The 24,684-nt window shown below is 41.2% G+C and overlaps 1 protein-coding gene across 1 annotated transcript; it reads right to left on the minus strand.

Annotated features, from left to right (window-relative positions):
- Window positions 1–6,843: 6,843 nt before the first annotated feature.
- On the minus strand, window positions 6,844–7,850 carry LOC141656189 (uncharacterized). Its single transcript, XM_074463047.1, has 2 exons — window positions 7,791–7,850; window positions 6,844–7,578 (listed from the first exon to the last, which is right to left on the minus strand). Exons 1-2 carry the CDS (start codon window positions 7,848–7,850, stop codon window positions 6,844–6,846), a joined length of 795 nt encoding a protein of 264 aa, XP_074319148.1.
- Window positions 7,851–24,684: the final 16,834 nt, after the last annotated feature.

Here is a 24,684-nt window from a genome sequence, read left to right on the forward strand (position 1 = left end):
TCATCATCATCATCGTCTTCCTTGGTTTTATTTGTGATTGTGGTAGTAGTAATAGATGGTTATACTGTTTGTTATAGGTGGTTGTGGTGGTTGCTTGTTGTTTTATGGTCGTGTGCGGAATCACTGTGGTTGCTAGAGGTAGGTTTTTCTACTCAGTATTGTTGGTTGTCTAGTGTGTCGATTGTATTTTATAATTGGTTTTAGTATCGTTTTTGGTGGTGCGGATTGGTTGTTGCTGGTCATTGTTGTTTGTTTGTCTCTGGTTCGCGAGGTGCGCCCTCGGCTGAGTGGACTCACTTGCGGGAGTGGCTTCACGCCCTTGATTCACCCTCTGTGGAACCTGACATGGCTGTCGCAACCCTATCAAAAATAAACCAACCGGCTCTAACTAATATAGCAGAGGTAAGTCGGGTATCGTACTCCACAGGGAGGCGGTCACTATCTGCTTGTTATCTAGTCTGTCTACGGTCACAAAATGGGGGGTTTACATTTGTTTTAACTAAACTAATGAACTATATCAAAGGCAATAAAAGAAACAACAATTAAAATGGCGAGAATGAAATAGGATGTGATTAAATAAAGAGAAAGATGCCAGGATGTCGGTTCACCATGATATTACACAAATCAGCTAAAGGTAAGGTCAATCGGTCTAATGTGAGAAGGGTAGTGGAAAGGTCCTTCCGGTCCGCTATCCACCCTAGATTCTTCCTAAATAACTTTCGCTCTGATTAGGATAGTCTATTGTTCATACCAGGTCTGTTCATTCCAATCTTTAGATCTAGGTCTGAATTTAACCTGTTTAATTACTTCAGTTGCGTGCACTCAACCTAATAATTACTATTAAATTGCTATAAAACAATTCTCACAACAAAAACCTCCTAAACTAATTATCGCATCATTGTTTTACTATCATGGCTCCCATAATCCTAGCAATAAAGATTTTAGCTACGCATGACGATAAAGAAAACAATAACAATTGAATAAACTATGCTAAACATGGTATTAAGATGAATAAGGAGAAATTGCGTAAACTTAATAACAATACTAATAACTAACAAAAATTAAAGAACAATAATATTGAGTATGCAAAAAGAGAATTAAATTGAATAGAAAGAGTAAGATAAATTACAAAAGTTGAGATCCGGAAAATGAAAGGCAGCGTCGAACAAGAATGATTAAAGAGTTCAGAAACTAATGAAAGATTAAAGATTGATTAAAGGTAAAGGATTTGATAACCTAAACCTAATTACTTCTTTTCTTTATATAGGAAAGATATTTTATTCTCTAAACACGTAAAATAAAACATCAAAATAATAAGTTCAACGCAAGAAAATCTCGCGTCAGATAGCAAACTGGTCGATCGAGTACTTTGAAACTCCTCGATCGACCATCTTCCAACCAAAACCTCTCAATCGAGTAAACAAACTACTCGATCGAGGAACACCAAAAAGGCACCTCTCGATCAAACAGAACAGGAGTTTGATCGAGGACTTCTCCTCATCAGAAAGCTCTCGATTGAGCAACTTAGCCAACAAACCTACTCGATCGAGCCAACTGCCACTGGATCAGCCTTTGGACGTATAATTTAGCTTTCCAAGACGACTTCACGCATCTCGAGACAGTAGGTATTTCCGCTCCAAATCTTCCATCTCCTAAATGCAAGATAAAGGGACAGTTCCAAGCTCAGTTTTGCTTCTTTCGGGTCCATTCCTGCAATTATAGCCAAACGAAGCAAAGTAGACTATTCGGGGCATTTCGTAGCCTAAAACTACGATATTTGCATAAAAATGCGTGCAAATAGGACTTAGAAAGTCTATATAAAATGCACGCATCTGAACCCGCCACAGAAGGGGATGTGCACATTAAGGAATGTGGGTTATCGCTCGGATGAGATGAGCGGGGCTTAGGTGGGAACGGCTGCGATCCCCCAATGGCGGCGTGGATTACTGGTTGCAATTGGTAATCTGGCAGGACTGGACCTTCAGGCAGTAAGAGGTGTGTGGGTGATTGGAGGAGGTGGTGTAGGTATGTTGGTGTGTCTGCTTTTGTTGTGTTCCTTCAGTTACTGACCTTGTGTGGTGTTGTTGTGTTGTCTTCTTGTGTTGTGTGTGTCATGATCCACTATGGTGAGTAGTCGGTTTTAGCAGGTTGATGTCTGGATCTTAGCTGTGTGCCTGGAGGGACGAGTCTACCACGAGTCATGGCAGAGATAGTTTCACATAGTTGATAGCTGTCACAAGATGTATCTTTTATTTTGGTTAAACACTTGTAATTTAATATAATTGTTCTTCTATCGACTTTTGATTATTACTGTTCCTCGGGCAACCGAGATGGTAACGTCCTTATCTGCTAGGGAAGGTCTTGTTAAGGCTCCTTCGTAGATAGGGGTGTTACAAAGTGGTATCAGAGCGACGATTTTGGAACCTGTAACTAATAAGCCCAATGAACGTAGTGAGTCTAATAAAATGAACATGGTGTATGTATGTTGGGAGCCCTAGCAGATGCTTGATTTTGAGTGACAAGGAGCCCTCATTTCAAAATCATGGCCCTAATATGCTTAAGCTAGCCACCTTGTATGGGGATATCTAGTCGGGAATTGTCTGCATAGTTGTGTATGATATATAGATTAGATATAGCTGTGATGGAGTCTATGGTAATGACTAGTGTATGCAAGTAGTAATGATGAAACGTGAAGGGTTGTGAGTCGTTGGAAGAGTGTGTGTGGATGTAACAGAGATGGTGAACGTGCTAATAGTGGCATATGAGAGCTTGTTAATGTAATGGTGGTAATGAGTTTTGAGTTTTTGTATGCGTTCTAGTTAGTATAATTGTCAAGTAATGTCGTGGAATGCAATGGATGAATGTTGTTGCGTACTCTCGTGAATAGGCATAATTATGTGAGATATCCTGTTGTCTAATTGTTGTAGTATGATTGAAACTTTGAGCAGACTTGAGTAGTAAATGATAGTCAATTGCTAAATGTTAATGTAGTGTAATCACATGTTGAATTTTGAATTTTAATATGCGTAGGCGGGAGTAGAATAATGTGTTATTATATATGTATATTCATGAGAATTGAAGCGAGTAGTGGATGAATCGTTTGGTATAATGTTTGATATAGGATGGAGTGATATGTGTAATGTTCGGATGAGATAGTTGTATCATATTTGAGTTAGTATTAATGTATCGTAATTGGATGAAATAATCAGTAACGGGTCCCAAATATACTTTGGAATCGACACGGGTTGTTGTTTTGAGGGAACCGTTAACCGAACTCGTAACTTTTGACCTCGTTCCTAACCTTACTCGACCGAGTACGAGTGCCTACACGACCGAGTAGACCTCATTCGATCTAGTTGTGGGGTTATTAGATCGAAAATGTTGGGACTGCCAGCGGAAACTCGATCGAGTAGCTCCAACTCGATCGAGTAGAGGCCACTCGATCGAGTACCCGAGTTACTCGATCGAGTAAGTGCTGCTATACCCGTGTTTTATCGGGATTCTTATGCTTTCCCAATTTCATCCTTCCTCTTAATTCGTCTCACTCTAACCCTAATTCTCTCAAATCCTCTTTTCTCTCAACAACCTTGGTGAAGTGTGTGCTTAATCTCCTTGTTTTCTCCTTGTTAATTCGTTCTACTCATTTGCAAATCATTCAAGGTAAGAATGCTACTCTTTTCTTTGTTTTTAATCAATTAAAAACATGTAAAAGTGTTAGATTTCCTAAAAAAATCGATTTATACTCATGGACTTTTTTGTTTATAGTTGTTGTATTTTGGTAGAATTGCTTTAGTTTGTTGATTATTGATGCTAGAAGTTGCAAAATCGAACCAACAAGGGAGTATTTGTGGACCGAAATTTCTAGGGTTTGAGTCACAATTGAATTTTTGGTTGTCTTTTGAGTATGTAAAAGGGAAAATATGGTAAAGTATGTTGTTAGTATGATATTTGGTGTTGATTTTGATTACTTTCACCCAAAATTTTGTCTTAAAACTCCGTCTTAAAAGTGCCCGAAACTGAAATTCGCCCCAAACCTTTATGAAGATTACCTTTTTGTAAAGCTATTTTGAGGGGATTAATACCCCAATTTGCTAATTATTGTTGCAATTTTTGTATTTTGGAAGCCATAGGACCGTCTTTTATCAGATATGGGAGTAATATGTTTTGAAAATTATTGGTCGTTTTGTGAAAAAACTATTTTCAATTGTTGTCTCTTTATCCATGAATATACTTTAAAAAGTTCTTTTGTTCAAGTAAGTGTCCGTTTGTGTGCCTAAACATATGTTGAAACAGATGCCGAGAGCAGCTGGAGTGACCCGTCAGAGTAAGAGGGGAAGGGCCTCTGACCCCGAAGTTGGGTAGGGGAGTCAGGGACCCACTGTTCCACCGGTCCCTGAGTACCCTAGCATTGTCTTTGCTGACTTTAAGCAAAGAGAGGCTTTTATTGAGTTACAGAAACGCCGTATAAAGCCTACTAGATGCATCGACACCACCATCCTCGAGGACATTAAGATAGAGACGGATGTGAGGCATATCTTTGAAACCTTGGGTTTGACGGGTTTGTATCGTCTTAGGAAGCACTCCTGCCCTTTCTTGACTTTGGAGTTCATGAGCTCTTTTACCTATGATGCGGTAGCTAAGAACATACAGTTTCTTCTTATGAACACCATTTTCCTCTTGTCTATGGACCAGTTTGCTTCTCACCTTGGCCTTGCTCGACCGGAGAAGGGATCCCTCAGGGATATCCCGACTGAGTGTGGGACTAGTAGCTATATGCCCTGTTTTACCGGTAAGTCCGCCCCCCACTTCAAGTAACATGTTGATAAATGACGTTCAACATGTCACTTTGAAGATCATTCTTCATGCCTTGACTTATCTTCTCTATGATAGGAAGGATGTGAGCAAGTTGAACTCACATGAGGTGATGTTGCTTGTTGCCTATCTCAACCCCACCCGAGCCCCGAGAATTCTTTTAGTGCCCCGGCCATAGTCTGTGCTAGCTTAGCTTTGATGGCCACCTCTGCGACCCGGTACTTTAGTTGTGGTGCTATTGCCACATGATAGCTGAGCGGTTGACCACCTTTGAGGCCTCCTTGGCCCTTACACCTTTGGTTCCATCTATGCCTACCTTGAACCGAGACTGCTTCATCGACCAGAAATGGTTGAGGAGTTTGGAGGGTGGTAGGTTGGCCTGGAGAGTCTGGGGTATAAGTTGGATGAGGATACCTGACCCCGAGCACCTCCCTGTGACTGTGCCTTTGATGGCGGCGGTAGTGGTATCAGACTCTGATAATGATGAGGAGGGTCCTAGTCGGTAGTACTACCTCATTGATGATAGTATTTTGGAGGTGATGCAAGAGTGGACTAAGGGGGATCAGGCTAGACTTGAGGATCTTCAACCTAGAGTGGGGAGGGGTCCGAGACGGGTGAGGGAGAGAGTTGCTGAGACTCAGCCAGAGCAGCTTGTGCCTCCACAGTATCAGTATCCTAACTACCCTTCGTCCTTCAGTCCTGACATGCGGGTGAGTGAGCTCACGGAGAGGGTATCTGCCACTTTGACGCTCTGGAACCTACACGAGATGGCATACGTGCAGGGTATTGGGACCGCCTCGGCCCAACCAGTGTTGTGGAGAGGAGTCGGGGATGACAGTGGAGTCTTCCAATCCTTTGGTGTCGATCCGACTACATGGGGGGAACCTAGGAGTTACCCCTTCGGTTATTTAGCACCATGGCGAATGGGAGCAGACTCAGGTACAGGAGCTACCACAGGTGAGGGTACAGCTGGAGCTGGCACATCCGGAGGAGGAGGCGGAGATGCGGAGATGGAGGAGCCGACCTTGGAGTGATGTTGTTTCTTGTCATTTTATATTCGTTTCAATGGATTTGTAGTTACTTGGTACTTGTTTGGTTGACACTTGAATATACTTTGGTTTGTATTTGGCCATAAGGCCGTATTTTGTTAGGTTTTGAACCTTTTATGAAGGTGGATAGTGTCGGAGATGAAACTCCGATGTTGATTCTTTTTTCTTGGTTTGGCAACGCTTTTCTTTGGGATTTTGACCTGTGGCTACTCGATCGAGTAACCGCAGGTGTGGATTAGAATGCCTACTGGACTCGACGTACTCGATCGAGTACCTGATGAACTCGATCGAGTAGCTTCTTAACTCGATCGAGTGCCCCTGTATACCGGCTGTTTCATTCTAAATTTTGGATGGTCATCATGCATGTGTACCTTGTTGATAATATGTTCCTTTGTCATTGTTGGTAATAACATTGTCGTGTTTCAAGTACGGTTTATATGATATTAGCATGGTTTTGTGCTTTCACACTTTTTGGATGCTAAATTGAATTGCTTGAAGTAACATGTTAAACGGTGGTTATAGTTCTTGTTCCATGTTTTGGTAATGTCACGTAAGGAGTTTCTCGATGTTGATGAATAATAATTGGATGACGGAATGTGTAATTGTGTTATCCACTTTTCATATGTTCTGAATATGCCAAAGTCCTATCTATGTGATGTCAATGAAGTACCATATTAGATGTTAGTCTCAACACATAATACAATTTTTTTTTTGGTGAAAATGTGAATATTATATATAAATATCAAGTAACTATGCAATAGATACAAACCGATCAAGGTTCAAACCCCCACATCGACAAAAAGACTCAAAACAACTAAGCCTAATTAACTTGAGTGAAAGCAAGCCAATCAATGCTCACATTGGCTCCTCCAAGCTTAGTTTTAATTCTCCTGGTAACTTCTTCCTCAATTTTCCTGGCTACCAGTTCAGGACGCAACAAACAACAGTTTATTCTTGCATTGTTTCTTTGATACCACACATGCTAATGGTAGGCAGTAAGACAAGCAGCTCTAGCTTTCCATAGGACTGATTTCTGATACACTGTAGCTAGATGTATCGTATCAGGCACATTTCCTCCAAACCACTGGGATAGTTGAGCTTTAATTCTGCAGCTGTACACACAGTCAAAAAACACATGATTCACAGTCTCAGTTTGGGCCTCACACATCACACATAAGTCATCAGCACAGCATGCAAACTTGAACAATTTTTCCTTGACATTCATCCCATTATGCATCATCAACCAAGTAACAATGGAATGTTTAGGGACATTCCAATTGTTCCAGACCACAGGTGACCAGACTGCAGCAGCCTGTTCAGAGCACAACCAATCATATCCACTTTTATTTGTATATCCCTTTGGATGATGATCCCAGCTGCCATTCACAAACCCATCCTTTAACTTCTCTTTCACTTTGCAGATGCTCTTCCAAACCCAAGTACTGTCAGCAGGAGGAATGTAGTCCTGCCAGTTCTGATCTTTAATGTAGATAGCATTGACCCATTTGATCCACAATCTATCAGCCTTTGAGTGAATCCAGTTGACAAGTTTCCCAACAGTGGCAATGTTCCAAATGTCTGCTTTTTTTATCCCTAGTCCACCTTCCTTTTTTGAAGTCGTCACTTTGTCCCATGCTACCAAAGGAACCCTATGAAAATCAGGGCTTCCATCCCATAGGTAGTTCCTACAGATAGCTTCTGTTTTAGCAGGATTTTCCTGGAGGGATCCGGCTTAGTTATATAGTGATCAGGGTATCTAGTTCTATAAGATTAGAATGGTATGAACAAATGACAAAGAAAGAAATGAGTATAAAGAATAACGTTTTTATTGTTTTGATATACCGGGCACAATGTTGAAAGAATATTCAAATGCTCAAGAGTAAAAAAGATAAAGTATAGATAAAATTAAGCAATAATGAATGACTTTACAATTGTTGGAAATCTCCTATCTATATTTTTCTCCCTTCTAACGTTTATATTGAGCAACATCTATAATCAGCAACCTCTTCCCCAAATTGTAGGAACTGTCACCGGAATAATAGGGCATGCTTCCTATTAGCTTGCTTGACCCGTTCTCAACTCAACCAATCCTTAGCCTTTTCCTTTCTTTCCGTCCAGATTCATGGATTATATAGTTCTAGGTTTGGACTTGGTCTTCCTTGAGAATAGGGCACGATTATTTAGCTTATGCAATCGTATTTCTTGTTTATCTGCCTAATCCAGGCTATTTTCAGGAATCCGCCAAGCTATGATATACTGATTATCAGGCTTCTCTTCCAGGATTTAGTAGTCTTCTTGCCATAATATTCTTCACCAGCCAGATAGTAGTTAATCTTGTCCGGTCTGTGTCTCAACCATTCAGCCTCATTGAGTCGGACCAGGTTATGGTCAGACCAGGTTAAACTGGGCCTAACAATTGCCCCTTGACATTTTACCCGTGCTGGGTCAGGCCAGGGGTGAAATGTCAATTTTTACCGGGTTAAACAATAAAGAGACTTACACTTAATTAATGACTCTTAGACTCCTAGTTACCGTTGGACACTATAACGGCTAGGTGATGTCATGCTGAGTGTTTTACAATCCCTAGGGTTTTCACACCGTTATAGGTTTTCTATAAATTCGGTATTTAGGGCAAGATTATCTTCCACCAAATTTCCTCCACTTTCTTTGCTAAATATTCTTCTAAAATTCTTCCGAATTCTTCCATATTTCTCGAGAATCCTTTCGTATTTTCTCAACAATTTCTATAATAAATCAAACACTTAAGAACATGGGAGCAAAGAAACGCCCTACATCCCGAGAAGTGCTGCTGCCGAGCCCGAACTCGTAAACGTCCGGAAGAAGAAGTGATGGAGATTGATCCTCCTGCTCGCTGTTGTTGCTTTTAAGTACCAGGATTCTGTATTCACCGCCCTTCAATCTTTGGATCCTTACTTTCCTGAAGAGAACTTGTTGAAAACAAATTATGACAAGATACTAAGGGAGAAGAAAATAATTCCTGAATCGACTGAGGTATGGATTCCTGAGTCTTGTCCAGTTAGGGCTAACTGGGTATCACCTGGTTGGTTCTGTATTTTTGAATGGGCATTCAAAGCAGGCTGTAAGTTACCTTTTACTCCCTTAATGATTGACACCATCCGTGCTATGGAAGTGTCACCTTTTCAAATTATGCCGATGGTTTGGAAACTTGTTCATTCCATAGAAAATTTATGTGCTAAACACAATCTTGTGATTACTCTTAATGATATTAAGGCATTATATCATTTTAAAAATCCTTCTGTTGGTCGTTTTAATTTGAGAATTAAGTCAAAGATGACTCCATTAATTACTAACCTGGATTCTGGAGACGACAAGAGTTGGGCAAAGACTTTCCTGTTTATCCGGACTGAGACTCTGGGATCAGGCTTTGATTACCTGAGATATCCTCCTTTGGAGAGTGGTAGGTTTCCTGTATTCTTATTTTGCAGTCATATTGAGTGAGAGTGAGGTATATAAATCTTACCTGTATATTTTGTTTTTACCTTAATGTTTGTAGCTCCTGATTGGAATCACGATCCTCTGGATGAAGAGGCTATTGCAAGGATAGATGCTTTCCTTGCCATTCCCGAGGAAGAGAGGACACAGCCACCGCTTGGCGGGGAATTGTTGCCCCGGTATATGAAGACCAAACTGACTGGGGTCAGAGTACCCAAAGGCAAGCCTAGTTCTACTGCTCTTTCCTGTACGTCTTCTGCATGCTTTTATTTTGGCTGTTGTCTTCTTGTCGCTTTTTGGTTTGATATTTACGTATATTTTTTATGTATCCAGTGTTTAGGTCTTCTGCTAGGCTGGCTAGCTTTTCTGCCAAGGATTTGAAGGTGGGGTGGCTAGGATTCTTTGAACAGTCCAAGAGCCAGAAACTAGTGGGAGTGACAAGACTTTGGATATCCCGATTTCGATGTCCGGCCTCCTCAAGATCCGCCCGGATAGTGTCACCGAGAGGTCGTCCGGGCTCAAAAAGGAAGAGAGAGGATGATATTCGGAAGAGGAGGAAGGAGGGAAACAGACCTATCCCGGCCCACCACTCGGGAGTATAAGGCGGTGCCTGCTAGGATTGATGACATGGATGATGCCGGGCTCGGATAGATGAGTTTTACGTAAGGATGAGCGACCAACTGTTGTCCGCTAGTACCCCGATTCGTCTACCAGGGTGGTTTCTATTCGACTCTTCTTGTAACAAGGGCTTTCGAACTCGCTTCCCGTGGCTAGAGAGGTTAGTTGTATCTGTTTTTTATAGTTTATATGCTTTTTGTTTTACCTTGTATTTGCCTAATTGATTTTGTATGTACGCAGGGGTTGGATCTTTGTCAATCTCACGCTTGTCGGCTTAGGGACGCCTGTGCCAAGGTTACCGACTTGGAGGAAAAGCTGGATAAGCTAAACCGTGACCTGCACTCATCCAGGGGTAACGAAGTGGTGCTCCAATCTCAGTTGGCGGCAGCTAAGGAGTCAACCAGGGCTGCTATAGTTTGTGAGGTGGCTGCAAAAAATGCTGAGAAGGCTGTCAGGCTGGAGTTGGAGGCTGAGAAGCAGGCAATGCAGGATCAGTTGAAAAAGAATGAAGAGCTTGCTGCTGAAAAGGAGTTAGTGGAGGCGAGGTTGGCTGATGCAGCTCAGTACTTCTTCGGAAAAGGTCGGGTTGATGCTATGAGGGACCCAGAATCTGATCGGGCTGATTGGAATCCGGACCGAGATGAGACAGCTCTGGATGCTCAGTATCCTGATTTGGCCAATATGGGTCAAGAAGAAGAAGTGGATTCCCCTCCTTCCAAGGCAAAGTCCGGTGATCGGAGATGGTGGATGGTTGTGAGTCGGTTACTGGCTCAAAAATAACTTAGTTTTTTCTTTTGGGTTTTGGTCTATCCAGGGGGAATGTCCCTGGAATGAATTTTTAGAGTTTTAAGGAATTTTTTGGCCCATCCAGGGGGAATGTCCCTGGGATGGATGGTTATTAGGTGGGACCAGTATTTTGGGTGAATAAATATTTGGTCTTTGTTTTGTTTCTTTTTGTGTTTTGATAAGGTATTGATGTTGGATATGTACCGGATCGCCGATTATTCGACCGATCAGGCGATTTGATCGATCAGGCGATTATACGACTGATCGAGGCGATTATTCGACCGATCGAGCGATTTAATGTGTTATGGGTGGGGTTGTTGCACATGCCTGGAGGGCTTATGACCCACCTATGTCATACAATTCAGGAATAGATTTTCCGGGCTTGTATGTTGAGCTCAGTATTTAAAGGCCTATTTTGCAACTGAATTTTGGGTATCAGTTGGATATTTGGTGGGGGTGGCCCCCAATCTTTGAGATTTGTTTTAATTAAAATGCAATATGTAAAACAAGTGTTGAAGATTTCGCTAAATGAATATGAGAATATAAATAAGTGTTTGGACATATAAATTGAAGAAATCATATACGGCATTTATTCATGTAATTGCAAGTATCATACATGTAGGTTCCAGGCAAGAAGTATTTGAAGTAAAAAGTTATACCTGGATTGTGCGATATATTCTATATGTGAAATAGTTTTAAATGTGTAATATTCCAGGCTCTCGGGATCATTTCGCCGTCCGGGTTTGTAGTCTATAAGCTCCCGGCCAACAATTGAATCAATCGATAGGGGCCTTCCCAGGTTGGGGCCAATTTGCCATTCTTTTCTTTTGTGTTTTGGAAAACTTTCCGAGAACGAGATCTCCTACCCTGAATACCCTGGCTTTGATTTGTTGTAGCTTCTCGCAACTCTTTGTTTGGTATCTTTCGCTAATCGATGCTTGCTGCATCTCTTAGCTCCTCCGTTAAGTCCAGGCTATCCTCCATTAGAGGTATGTTGTTTGTTGTTGTGTTTAGGCTACACCTGGCTGATGGAATGTCCACCTCAGCCGGAATCACTGCTTCACATCCATAGACCAAGGAATAGGGGTTTGGCCGGTGGATGTTTTAGGCGTGGTTCATCGGCCCAAAGGACCGGGGGAGCTCTTGACCCATCTACCTTTTCTTCTTTCCAGCTTTTTCTTTATACAGCTGATCACCACTTTGTTACTGGATTCAGCTTGACCGTTGGCTTTTGGATATCCTGGCGTGGATGTTACCAGATTGATGTTCCATTGAGCACAGAAGGCTGCTGTTCTTTTTCCCACAAATTGTGTGCCATTGTCGCATACTATTTCAGAGGGGATGCCATATCTACATATGATATTATGTTTGATGAATGCTATGACATCTTTCTCCTTGACTTGCCTGTATGATTCAGCTTCTATCCATTTGGAGAAGTAATCAGTCATTGCTAGCATGAAAACTTTCTGTCCGGGTGCTTGAGGTAGTTTTCCTACTATATCCATGCCCCACTTCATAAACGGCCAGTGCGGATATGGAATGTAGTTCCTCGAGATGGTGATGGATATATGGTCCGTGAATCGACGGGCTTTGCATTTAGAGTGAAATCCGAGGCAATCGGCTCTTAAGGTGGGCCAATAATATCCTGTTACGAGTACTTTGCTTGCCAGGCTTCTTCCACCTTTGTGATTTCCACAAGTATCCTTCATGGATTTCGATAATATCTGCTCGCTTCCGTGGTTCCAGGCATCCGAGGTAAGGTCCGACTGCGATTTCTTAAAAAGCACGTTGTCAATAATAGTATACGAAGCGACTTTTATTTTCGGTGCTCGGCATCTTGCTTATTTAAGGGTAGGATTCCCTGTTGTAGCCAAAATAGTAAGGTTTCGTCCAAGAATTAGCAATGTAGATTGGGAAACTTTCATCTTGTTTGTTTATTGCAGGTTCTAATAAATGCACAATGGGTATTTTGTCAAAATCAAGGGGACTAAAGTTGGACCCTAGGCCGGCTAAGGCATCGGCCTGGGTATTTAAGTCCCTGGAAATTTGGTCAATATTAAAGTTTTTAAACTTTGATTTTAGCATTTGAGCAACATCTAGATAAAGCATCATTTTGGGGTCTTTTGCAGTATATATGCCATTTACCTGGTTGGAGACGAGAAGGGAATCAGTGCGTACCTTTAAATTTTGCACACCAAGATCAATACATACCTTTAATCCGGCTATCAGGGCTTCATATTCTGCCTCATTGTTGGTGGCCTCAAATGCACAACTTATAGCCTGTACTATCTTATCCCCCTGTGGTGATTTTAGTACTACACCTAGGCCTGTGCCCCTTGTATTGGCTGCTCCATCGACAAATAGGGTCCATTCTAGGTCCTTTGGTCGCCGGTCGGTTTATTTACTTCTTTTATTAGGTCGGGTTCTAGGGTCGGACTAAAATCAGCCACAAAATCTGCTAGTGCTTGTGATTTAATTCTTGTCCTTGGTTCAAACGTTATATTGTATGTGCTTAGGGATGACCATTTGCACATTCGTCCGGACAATTCTGGTCTCCTAAGTACAGACTTAATAGGAAGATTTGTTCTAACTATTATAGGGTGACTTTCAAAATATGGTCTTAATTTTGTGCAACTCATTATTAAAGCTAAAACATATTTTTCTAGTAATCCATACCTGATTTCTGCATCCAGTAGACTTTTACTTACATAGTAGAGTCTTGTGCCGTTGTCCGTCTGCTTCTTTGACCAGACTCGCACCGAAAGAAGTTTCTGGATCAATTATCTTGTCGGGGTTCATCTTTGACTGGTTTTGCCAGTAAAGGGGGAGGATAGATATATTTTCAAGTCTTCAAAGGCACTGATGATCGGGGGTCCATTGGAAGTCTTTGTTTTTCCTTAGCGAGTTATAAAACGATTTGCATCTTTCTCGATGATCTTGAAATGAACCTGTTCAGTGGTCGCTATCCTTCCAGATCGGTTTTGTATATCTTTGACTGTCTTTGGTGGTTCTAGCTCCAGGATAGCTTTGATCTGCTCAGGGCTGGCTTCTATTCCTCTCTTTGTCACCATGTAGCCCAAGAATTTGCCTGCGAGACTCAAGTGGCATTTTTGTGGGTTGAGCTTCATATTGAATTTTTCCAATATTTGAAAGGCTACTTCCAGGTCTTTGACATGGTCTTCTCGCTTTTTTGATTTGACTACCATGTCATCTATATAGACTTCCATGGTGTCTCCTATCTGATCTTTGAACATCATGTTGACTAGCCTTTGATAGGTTGCACCCGCATTTTTTAATCCAAAGGGCATAGCAAAGATAACAATATATACCTCTTTCAGTGATGAAAGCTGTGCTTTCCTGGTCTGCTGGATGCATTTTTATTTGATTGAATCCGCTGGAGGCATCCATGAATGTCAACATTTCGTGGCTGCAGGTGGCATCTACCATTGCATCGATGTGTGGTAGGGGAAATGGATCTTTTGGGCGAGGCTTTGTTTAAGTCGAGTGTAATCTCACGCAGACTCTCCATTTGCCATTTTTCTTTTGGACAACTACCACGTTTGCAAGCCATCAGGGTACATCACTTCCCGATCATTCCCATGTCCATGGCTTGTCAACTTCTTGGTTGATAATTTCGTGCCTTTCAAAAATTTTCTTCTCTTTTCTTTGTCTGACGGCTTAAAGGATTTGTCAATGTTCAACTTATGAGTAATAACATCAGCATCTATGCCAGTCATATCAAAATGTGACCAAGCAAAACAAGACATTTTAGTTTTAAGAAAGCGACCAGATTTGGTCCGATTGAGTCGGTGCATCGACCCTACAAGTACTTTCTGTCGGGAATTCGGGTCTAATATGACTTCTCCTGTTTCCATCTGTGTTTGTGCTATGTATTCTTCCCTGACAGGTGACTTTAATTGCTATGCAAGAGACTTACCTGACTTTGAGGGTTTCAAAGCCTGAGTGTAACATTCTGAGCGAGTCCTTTGTTCTCCTCTGATGGTGGTTATCCCCATTCTGTTGGAATTTTCACGCATTGATGGTATGTTGATGGGATTGCTTTGACATTGTGGATCCATGGTCTGCCCAGGATTACATTATATGAGGATAAGCAATCCATTACTCCAAATCTCTCATATGAAGCCACGCCCTCCACATAGGTAGGCAGGTGATTTCTCCCAGTGTTTTTTGTTTCTCCACTGAATCCAACCAGGACGCTGGATTTCTTTATGATCTTGCTTTCGTCTATCTTCATAGCTTTAAGGACGTCAAGCATCACCAGGTTGATTGAGCTTCCTCCATCTATCGAAATTCTTGATACTTTGGTCATGCTTGATTTGCATTGTGATTACCAGTGTGTCATGGTGTAGACCGATATTCCTTGCGGTCCGAGTCATCAAAGGTGATAGCAGGCAATGACACAGGCTTGGGAGGAGGTTGAAGTCTGGATTCCCTGGATATCCTCTTGGGCTGCAGAGTCGGTCGGACCACGATTTCGATCCTCCATTTATGAATTTGACTTCATAGATGGGAGGAGGAGGAGGAGGATCTCTGCTTTGCTTCCGGGTCTCTCTTATTTTGTCCTTCATCTTTATTCTTTGGTCAGCTGGATTATATCTTTCAAGTAGCCTTTCTTTAGAAGATATGCCACTTGTTTCTGAGTGAATGCATTCTTCCGTGGTGTGTCCGATGTCCTGATGGAAGTCACACCATCTTGTTGGATCCTTCCTGGGGTTGTCGGACTTCTTTGGCCATCCGACCGTATCTCCCGGGTTTTCCAGCGTTTGATTAATCCTGCAGTATTAATGGAGAAGTTATATTCAGGAATAGTTGGGAGGCTAGAGAGGTTACCTTTATGCTCTTGTGTCATATTGACTTCGGATCGTTCGGGCCTGGAATAGGGTCTTCTAGGATTGCCTCCTTTCTGGTATGAACTTTTCTGTTGGTGTGTCCATAGCCTTGCTTTCCTCCGGATGAGTTCGTCCCGAAGTTGAGATCTTCTTCTAATCGACATGCTCTAAGGCGATGGATTGGACGATTGCAAAGGTTGGACATGCTTTCTTGGTTAGATCTGCATAGATGTCACCATCAAGCAGGACTCCTTGTCTGAATGCTTCTACTTTTTGTTTCTTCATCGCATCCGGGAATGGCCACCTTTTCTTTGACAAATCGGCAGGAATTCTTTGAGAGATTCTTCAGAAGTCGCTTTATCCTGAACAGGTTGCTTGGTCTCTTGGCCATATCTCTCTACTTACTTGCGAATTGTTGATTGAAGGCATTGATCAATTCTGCAAAATTCTTGATACCTCCATTTGGGAGATTGATGAACCATTGTAATGCTGCCCCGGTCAGGGTTGTGCCAAAGCCTTTGCACATACAGACTTGCCTGAGTTCACTGGGTATTGAGGCAGCCAACATTTTTTGTTTGAATATGGCAACATGATTTTGTGAATCAGAAGTTCCATCATAGGTTCTCATGGATGGGACAGTAAATTTCTTGGGTAGATCAATCTTTGCAATTTCATCTGCAAAGGGTGAATCCGCAAAGTCATCAACTTCTACTTCACCACGAGTCCGTACTCCGGGTATATTTTCTATTTTGTTGTGGAGTTTTTGGATTTCTGAAGCATAGCCATCATTATTGCGGCTTCATTTTGTTTGTCTCATCATTGGGAATAGTTGGAGTGCTTGGATAATGTATCCTTCTCCGGGGTTCCAAAATTAGAGAAGTCTATGTTTTTGATGATGGATGAGAATGGGGTTCCTGGTTCGAATCGGTCTTGGAGCCCGAAGCCTGATTTTCCAATTTCTTCTTCAGTTAGACTCAGATTCCTTCAGCCTATTGATTTCTGCTTCAGCCTGAGCTGCTTTCTCTTGGATTGTTTCCAATTCCTTGATTTTGGCCAGAGCAGCCGCTAATTGTTGTTCAGCGGTGAGTTCCACCATTTTTGTGTGTGAATATTAATTGAAAGATAATAAGGAGAATTTTATTGGTTTGAAGAACTAGATGCCCCACGGTGGGCGCCAATTGTTTTAGCAGGATTTTCCTGGAGGGATCCGGCTTAGTTATATAGTGATCAGGGTATCTAGTTCTATAAGATTAGAATGGTATGAACAAATGACAAAGAAAGAAATGAGTATAAAGAATAACGTTTTTATTGTTTTGATATACCGGGCACAATGTTGAAAGAATATTCAAATGCTCAAGAGTAAAAAAGATAAAGTATAGATAAAATTAAGCAATAATGAATGACTTTACAATTGTTGGAAATCTCCTATCTATATTTTTCTCCCTTCTAACGTTTATATTGAGCAACGTCTATAATCAGCAACCTCTTCCCCAAATTGTAGGAATCACACACCGAATAATAGGGCATGCTTCCTATTAGCTTGCTTGACCCGTTCTCAACTCAACCAATCCTTAGCCTTTTCCTTTCTTTCCGTCCAGATTCATGGATTATATAGTTCTAGGTTTGGACTTGGTCTTCCTTGAGAATAGGGCACGATTATTTAGCTTATGCAATCGTATTTCTTGTTTATCTGCCTAATCCAGGCTATTTTCAGGAATCCGCCAAGCTATGATATACTGATTATCAGGCTTCTCTTCCAGGATTTAGTAGTCTTCTTGCCATAATATTCTTCACCAGCCAGATAGTAGTTAATCTTGTCCGGTCTGTGTCTCAACCATTCAGCCTCATTGAGTCGGACCAGGTTATGGTCAGACCAGGTTAAACTGGGCCTAACAGCTTCAATCCGTTTAATGACACTTTGAGGAATGATAAACATTTGAGCCCAGTAGTTATACAAAGTATTGAGAACAGAATTGATTAAGGTGATCCTTCCAGCATATGATAACTTCTTTGCTCCCAAACTCCTTATCCTGGAGACCATTTTTTCAGTCAAAGCAGTGCAATCTTTCTTGGATATCTTTCCAGGCTGTATAGGCACCCCTAAGTACCTAAATGGCATGACTCCCTCATTAAAGCCAGTCACTGATTTGATACCCTCTTTGATTTCCTCTTGCATCCCATTAAAGAAAATCTCTGATTTGGTATTATTCATACTCAGTCCAGAGGCATTAGAAAAGGATGTATAAGCTTTCATAAGCAGCATGATAGAAGGAGAATCTCCTTTGCAAAATAGAAGCAGGTCATCTGCAAACATCAGGTGGGTAAGCTTGAGTGGCTTGCAGTTTGGATGATAATGAAATGGCCATCTAGAAGTAGCAAACTTGATGACCCTGGTGAGGTAATCCATACATATAGTGAACAAGAGAGGAGATATGGGATCACCCTATCTTAGACCCCTCTATCCCTTAAAATATCCAGATAAATTTCCATTGAGGGACAAGGTATAAGAGGGGGTGCTGATACAACTCATCACCAGGTGGACAAAATGTGCAGGAAAATGTAACCCATACAGCATTTGTTCTACATAATCCTACTCAACTGTGTCATAAGCCTTCTGTAGGTCAATTTTAAACAAGCATCTTGGGGAGACACTTTTCCTTGCATACATGTGAACTATATCCTGACAAATTAGGACATTTTCAATAATGGAACGACCTTTGATGAATGCTCCCTGGTTTTCATGTATAATGTCAGGAAGTACCAGGGCTAGCCTATTGCAAAGAAGTTTGGAGATGACCTTGTAAATCAGGTTACAGCAGGCAATAGGTCTAAAGTGCTTAACTGTGGTAGGTCTTTCACATTTGGGAATGAGAGTTATATTAGTAGCATTAATCTGAGATAGCAACTGACCATTCCTAAAGAACTCCTTAATAGCAAAGCAAATATCAGGTCCAGTAGTGTCCCAAGTATCTTTAAAGAAACCACTGGTGTAGCCATCAGGTCTAGGGGCCTTGTCCTTAGGAATGGCAAAGACAACTTGCTTGATTTCCTCATCTGTCACTGATGAAGTTAAAAGAGCTGAGTGTGCATCAGTGCATAAAGGTCCCTGCTGTAGAACTTCTTTTCTCACAGCCTCAGTAGACTTCTTGCTGCCAAGTAGGTCAGTATAATAATCTATGAATGCTTATTGAATTGTCTCTCTTTCAGTACAAAGTTGGCCCTGCATATTTTTAATTTGAATGATTTTATTCTGCAAGCATCTTTTCTTAATAGCACTGTGAAAGTAAGCAGAATTGGAGTCCCCTTCCTCTAACCACTTGGACTTGGCCTTTTGTTGCAGAAAACTATCCCTGGCATCTGTCAAAAATCTTACATTAGCAGCAACAGTTATTTCCTGAGTTATCAAGTCAGCATTGGAAATATCATCTTTAAGCTGCAATTGAATTCTTTCTAACTCATGACAAGCCTGACTAGCCTTGTTTTCAATGTCAGAGTAGCAGTCCCTGTTCAGATCTTTGAGTACCCCCTTCAGATTCTTCAGTCGTTTGGCTACTCTAAACATCATAGTCCCCTCTATATGCACAGACCATGCTTGCTGAATTTTAGCCAGAAAATCAGGAGCTGTGCTCCACATATTGAAGTACTTGAAACTTGCATTCTTCCTACCTCCCATTTTTGTATTCCTGACAACACAAGGGTTATGATCAAGTAGTCCCTCTGGATGAAAGTGAGCAGCCATCTCAGGGAAAGTATTCATCCACTCATGATTTACCATAAACCTATCCAACCTACTAAATTTCCTATGAGCAGCATCTTGTTTATTTGTCCAAGTAAAATAAGCTCCAGTGGCATAAATATCAGTCATTCCACAATTGGTAATGCAATCAATAAAATCATTCATATCCTCCTGCTTAGTATTACCACCCATCCGTTCATCAGGAGAGATAACTGTATTGAAATCTCCTGCCATAACCCAGGGACCATTTGATACAGATACAATTCTCTCCAGTTTAGCCAAAAGATCTTTCCTATCCACACCCTCATTATAGGCATAAATCATACTCAGAAAGAAAGATTTCTGAGTAATTTTTATAGTCACCTTAACATGAATAAACTGAGGATCATATTGCAGAACCCACACATCAAAAATGCTAGGTTGCCAAAGAAGCCAAACTCTGCCCCCTTTATGTAAGTTACAGTTTGTTGTCACACACCACCCTTCTAACATTTTATTGGAAGTATTATGCACATTTTCACCATTTATTTTTGTTTCTAAGAGACCAAACAAACAAATCTCATTATTCTGAATGAATTGTTTTACTAACTTTTGTTTATTTACATTATTGAGCCCTCTAACATTCCAAAAGCCTATATTATTCATTATTCAAATCGTTAGGAGGGTCACCAATATCTTTCACCTGAACTGTAGTTGCCTTTATCCCATTCTGAGTAGTTGCATCAGTACCAGCATCAACTACCACCACTTGCTGAGGAGTCTTCTGCATTGGACCACTTTTGCCACTCTGAGGTGCCAGATTCTCCTGAGTAGGTGTACTAGGAGTAGACAGTTTTTTCCCAGGAGTCCCATTTGCTACATTCAGGACAGGATATTCAATTTCAGAAAGTTTATTATCAGTTGCAGCAGGCTTTGGAACTGGTTTCCAAACCTTTTGCGTAGGCTTGACTTTCTGATTCATCTTCCTACAAGTCTTTTCTTCATGTCCCATGCCCTTAGACTTAGTGCATATGCTTGGTTTCCATTCATACTCCACATTAATCACAACAATTTGCCCCTGCTCATCCTTAAATTTAACAGAATTTAGGAATTTTTGTCCTACTGTAAGTTCCACCATAGTTCTACCAAAACCCAATCTCGACTTTTCATCTGTTGCTACATCCTTTTTGATATATTTTCCAACAAGCCCTGCAATAGATGGAAGACACTTGCCCCAAAATTTCAGTGGCAAACCATGGAGTCTTACCCAGGCAGGAACTACTTTAACATCCTCCTTTAAGAGGTCCACATCAACCTGCCATGGCCTAACAATCAAAAGTTTGTTATCAAACATATGATAACCAGCCGCAAGTATGGCTTCCCTATCTTTCACCTCCTTAAATCTTACCAAAAAAACTCCATTTGGCAAGAAAGAAACCTTGTCAATGCCATATTTACTCCAAATACGATTGATAAACCCTTGCAACACTTCCCATGGAGGATTCGCCCCAAGAACAAAGCAATATACTGCCTGGTTCCAGTACTCCACCTCCTCTTTTACGTCCTCACCTGTAAACTGCAGCATATCATCATTTGCAGTCTCCACAATAGGGTTTTCTCCAGTCTCAGGGGCCCTATCATCCTTTTTAGCCTCATTCTTCTTGCCTCGTTATGTGACCCATGCTGTGGTGGTAACTGGATCCTCTTCATCTTCAAAGGACAATCCAGTCACAGGATGCACCTCATGCATAGGTTTAGTACGTAAAACCTCATTCTCCTCTAGACCTCTCTTTTTTCCATTATTATGAACATGGCTCGTCTTCTTTGGAGTAGTAGTTCATTTAGGTATAGATTTTTGATTGCTACGTGATTTCTTTGCTGAATTTCGTGCCATAATAATGAATTAAAGAGCCCTAATTAATGGCTGCAAGCAGATGTTTTCGGCTAACACATAATACAATTATTTTGTAATGTCACTAGTGAATAAAGTTTATCGTCTCGTGTAATGGTTATAGTTCATCTTGAAGGTGAACTTCGGGGACAAAGTTCCTTTTAAGAGGGGAAGAATAATATCGCGCGGGAAAATGTCAAATTATGAAAATCTTATCGTATTTTGAGTAGTTGTTTCGAGTAATTGTTGAATAATTGTTGGCAAGTGTTGGAAAAATTCACTGTATTGTTGTATTTCATTTCCGAGTTGATTAACCTTTTGTTAGCAAAGTTGTTAAGTAGTTGAATTGTTGCATTGTTGCATTGTTGAGTAATATAAATGATTTAAAGGAGTAATGTTATTGTTAGGGAGTTGATTTAAAATGAACGTTAACTTGCTTGTTGTATAAGTGGTGGATAATTTACTACATTGTGGTGATCGATAACTAATTGTTGATAAATAATGGATGGATGAGTAAATGGATAGTTGTGTTGGTTTGTTCTCATGTATAAGGCATGTTTGATGACTCGATAGGAAGTTATATTGGATGATGTGTGCTAAGGTAGATGATGATAATGGGTGGTGAGCCTTCATAACTGGGTGGTATATACGAACGGTTGTATTGTCCTTGTCGAGATGAATGGTTGTCAGTTGCCTTAGTCCCTTTTCATCTTGTGTCGTGGGGGAGGTCAAGTGAACCCTTTTGAGTGCTGGTACCTCGATCCTTTTAGAGACCCGTTGACCGCCGTTGACTGACGTTAGACACCTATCTAGACCTTCGGAATCCTTACGAGCCAACCTTGTGTCATTATAACCCTTTTGAGTGCTGGTACCTCGATCTAGTGGAGGCTACTCGATCGAGTAGCTTAGTCACTCGATCGAGTAGAGCCCACTCGATCGAATAAGTTGCTTACTCGATCGAGTAACGGGAGTTAGGAGGGGAAATATAAATCATGATATCGTGAAACCCAAATCATTTCTTTTCCTTTTCTCCTAAAGCTAGATGTCGTCATATCAGTTCTCTTTCACCTTGAGTCACCCTTTTGGAGCCTTTGAGGGTGGAGACACCATCGGGATAGGATGCTTGAGTTGGATAGCGGTCGTGTCGCTAGAGTGCTATGTATAGGTATGTCTCATCATCATCATCGTCTTCCTTGTTTCGTTTGTGATTGTGGTAGTAGTAAGAGATGGTTATACTATTTGTTATAGGTGGTTGTGGTGGTTGCTTGTTGTCTTATGGTCATGTGCGGAATCGATGCGGTTGCTAGAGGTAGGTTTTCCTACTCAGTACTGTTGGTCGTCTAGTGTGTCGATTGTATTGTATAATTGGTTTTCGTATCGTTTTTGGTTGTGTGGACTGGTTGTTGCTGGTCATTGTTGTTTGTTTGTCTCTGGTTCGCGAGGTGCACCCTTGGCTGAGTGAAGTCACTTGCGGGAGTGGCTTCACGCCCTTGATTCGCCCTCTGTGGAACCCGCCACAGAAAGGGATGTGCACATTAAGGAACGTAGGTTATCGCTCGGATGAGATGAGTGGGGCTTAGGTGGCAACGGTTGCGGTCCCTCACTGGCGACGTGGATTACTGGTTGCGATTGGTAATCTGGCAGGACTGGACCTTCGGGCAGTCAGAGGTTTGAGGGTGATTGGAGGAGGTGGTATATGTATGTTGGTGTGTCTTGTTATTGTGTCTGCTTTTGTTGTGTTTCTTCAGTTACTAACCTTGTGTGGTGTTGTTGTGTTGTCTTCTTGTGTTGTGTCTGCCGGGATCCACTATGGTGAGCAGTCGATTTTAGCAGGTTGATGTCTGGATCTTAGCTGGGTGCCTGGAGGGACGAGTCTACCACGAGTCATGGCAGAGATAGTTTCACATAGTTGATAGCTGTCACGAGATGTATGTTTTATTTTTGGTTAAACACTTGTAATTTAATAAAATTGTTCTTCAATCGATTTTTGATTATTATTGTTCCTCGGGCAACCAAGATGGTAACGTCCTTATCTGCTAGGGAAGGTCTTGTTAAAGCTCCTTGGTAGATGGGGGTGTTACAGGAGACTTGAGCGGAAGACGGTTTCCCAACCGTCTTCCGTCTCCAAAACCATCACCAACATCCTCCAACAATCTCCAATGTCAACAATTCACCAACAACAAGAACAATCAACTAAACAAGCATGCCATTAAACTCATATAACAAATAATTTCTGGTCACAACTTCATTAATTCATTTTCTCTTCTTTTAATTGCTTATTATCATGTTATAGTGCAAGACAATTAATACTAGGTTCATTCACCATACTCATTCCTCCCAACATCATCATGAGACCACAACATGTAACAAACCCTAATTATCCAAAACATGTTATAATGCAACTACTATGAGATAAATGTAATTAATCGTATTAAATGCACAATTAAACACTTATAACACCATAGCTAAGTAGGGAAACCCTACCTTGAGCTTATTTCAACAATTCCACAAGCTAATCCCTAAAAATGCTCCTCAATAAAGCTTCCTACACATATTAATTATTATAATCAATACTACAATCTATTATAACAACATACTAACTTAACTCCTTGAATTATTACAACATAATTAAGTAAGGAATAACTTACTAACTAAATAAAGTTGTTAAGACAAGAAAGAAAAGAAGATGAAGCGTAGATCCACTTACAACAAAGGAGAAAGGCTAAGGAGGCAAGAACTCTTCTATAGAAACTTTGGAGTCTTGAAAGGATTTGATGGTGGAGAGTTTAGAGAGAAGTTGGGGAGATGTAGAGAGTGGTGAATAGTGTTTGAGAGGGGTTTTGGTGTAGGAAATCTGAAGTGATAGGGTTATGTAAGCGACATCTCACCAAACAATTCCCGTGTAAACCTCACTCGACCGGCACTCGGTAGAGTGGAAGCCCACTCGATCGGGTGGGGGCTCCACTCGGTCGAGTGGCGAGTCACTCAGTCGAGTGAGTGACTTTTCAGGCTTTCCAGCCTACTGCATTGGAGTACTCGGTCCTCCACTCGGCCGAGTGGGTTCTTTATTCGGTCTAGCTATGCCTAAATAAATACGAGGTATTACAGAATCAACGTTACATTATTGGTGGGTGATTCTATAATTTTAATTTTGTTCCAAAATTATGGTCGTTAACCAAGGTACAAATATTGCGAGTCTATGAGTGCAGAGGGATCGTAAGTTGTCAGAAGAAGCAGAAAATAAAAGATTAAGGGAATTGCATCGTCAACCGAGCTATATTGAAAGCGAGAAGAAAATGGATGCGTTACGAGAAAGGTTAAAGGAACAATCTCCTTTCTATTTCATTAAGTTCCCCCATAAAAGTATAATTCTTGAAGGTACAGACGAGAATTCATCGGCTTTCGAAGTTGGTTCTTCTGAGGATTTGATGGTGGGGGTATATATTACCCAGATGCGATTGGTATGTATCTACTGTGAGTGAAGCATCA

The sequence above is a fragment of the Silene latifolia genome, chromosome 1 (assembly GCF_048544455.1).
Source record: "Silene latifolia isolate original U9 population chromosome 1, ASM4854445v1, whole genome shotgun sequence".
Lineage (NCBI taxonomy): Eukaryota > Viridiplantae > Streptophyta > Magnoliopsida > Caryophyllales > Caryophyllaceae > Silene > Silene latifolia.

Excerpts from the sequence above, each read along its gene's own strand:
- LOC141656189 (XM_074463047.1), bottom strand. The coding sequence starts at position 7,850 with ATGTTGCTCAATATAAACGTTAGAAGGGAGAAAAATATAGATAGGAGA. Across the intron at positions 7,579-7,790 it reads ATAGGAGATTTCCAACAATT|GAAAATCCTGCTAAAACAGA; the intron begins GTAAAGTCATTC and ends GGATCCCTCCAG.